Source organism: Echinops telfairi, unplaced genomic scaffold, assembly GCF_000313985.2.
Source record: "Echinops telfairi isolate 266 unplaced genomic scaffold, ASM31398v2 ScPeMD7_7400;HRSCAF=8409, whole genome shotgun sequence".
Classification (NCBI taxonomy): Eukaryota; Metazoa; Chordata; class Mammalia; order Afrosoricida; family Tenrecidae; genus Echinops; species Echinops telfairi.
The window spans coordinates 37,308,078-37,309,273 of record NW_022111300.1 but is presented as its reverse complement, the minus strand read 5'-3'; the positions used below and the strand labels follow the sequence as shown (position 1 = coordinate 37,309,273).

The 1,196-nt window shown below is 45.7% G+C and overlaps 1 protein-coding gene across 1 annotated transcript in view; it reads right to left on the bottom strand.

Moving 5' to 3' along the window:
* The window catches only part of ME2 (malic enzyme 2), a 49,397-nt gene that overhangs the window by 32,008 nt on the left and 16,193 nt on the right, over window positions 1-1,196 (bottom strand). The window contains exon 3 of the mRNA XM_045296050.1: window positions 294-427. Within this exon, the coding sequence (XP_045151985.1) occupies window positions 294-427 (134 nt within the window). The remainder of the gene's footprint in view (window positions 1-293; window positions 428-1,196) is intronic.

The following is a 1,196-nucleotide window of genomic DNA, read 5'->3' as shown; positions in this document are numbered from 1 at the left end:
GCTGGCACACACAAAGAAGCAGGTGCCCAATAAACGTGTGATACACTCGGTGTAAATTCCCTTCCCATCAAACATTCCCTTCGCACCTGAAACACTGATTTTAAGCAGAAAAGAGTGACACTGGCTAAACCATGACTGTGAACAAAAGTCAAGTCTCGACTAATGTCAACACAAACCCCACTATCCACAATTGACACAAAGGTCACCGTGAGAGCACTGGCTTTTCATGCCACACAACCCAGCGCTCCGGTTCCGCTGGTGAGAACAGCAAGGCAAGACTAGTCAGCTCTTACTTTTCCAGAGGGTCACTCATCTTCTTCAGGTTTTCTTTGAACCGTAAGGCTTGAATGTCTTGTGTCTCTATTTTGGGGGGGAGCAGTCCTTGAAGGCCAAGCATCTGTCGCTCCTGTAATGTAAATGCCATCCCCTAAAGAGGAGGGGGGAAAAGGATTAAAAGTGATTACTTACTGGACTAACACATTTAAAATATCGTTTAAATACAAAAATAGAATCAAACAAAAAACAATGGATCATTTTGCCATTCTTGCCCTCACTAAAACTGCCCAAGAGTCATGAGCTGGGAAATTAATATCCAGTATTTAGGAGGGTGTGAAGCACTCTCACGCACTATGTGAGCTCTACTGGCACAGTGGATCCTGCTTTGGGCTGCGCACTGCAAAGCCCGCACTTTGAAACCCGCTGCTTCTCTAGCAGGACGAGCCGTTCTACCCTGTAAAGAGTTAGTCTGGGAAATCCCCAGGGCAGTTCTTTTCTGTCCTACAGGGCTGCTCAGAGGCAGAATCAACATCAGCAGTGAGCTTGTGTGGTTTTGTGCTCATATTAACATTAGCATCAGGATTTAGATGACCATTTTAAAGAACATTTAATTTTTCAAGCACATCGTATAAATCAAATGATTCTACTTCTAGATAACCATCCTAGAGAAATAGGTCAGGCATGAAGGAAAGCAGCTTGATAAAGGAGATTCGTTCAAGTGCTGTTTTCCAGTTGTCCTGGCAGCTACAGACTCGGCATGCCCATCAGTGGTAGGAGCATTTCAGACCTGTGTGCATGGTAAGAAGAGCTGCAAGGCCAGAGGGACTCTCTCCTCAGTGCCTACAAGAGGCTCAGAACACATGCAGCAGAAACGGGCAGAACTCAAGGAAGAACGAGACCACGCAACAGTAACAGTCACG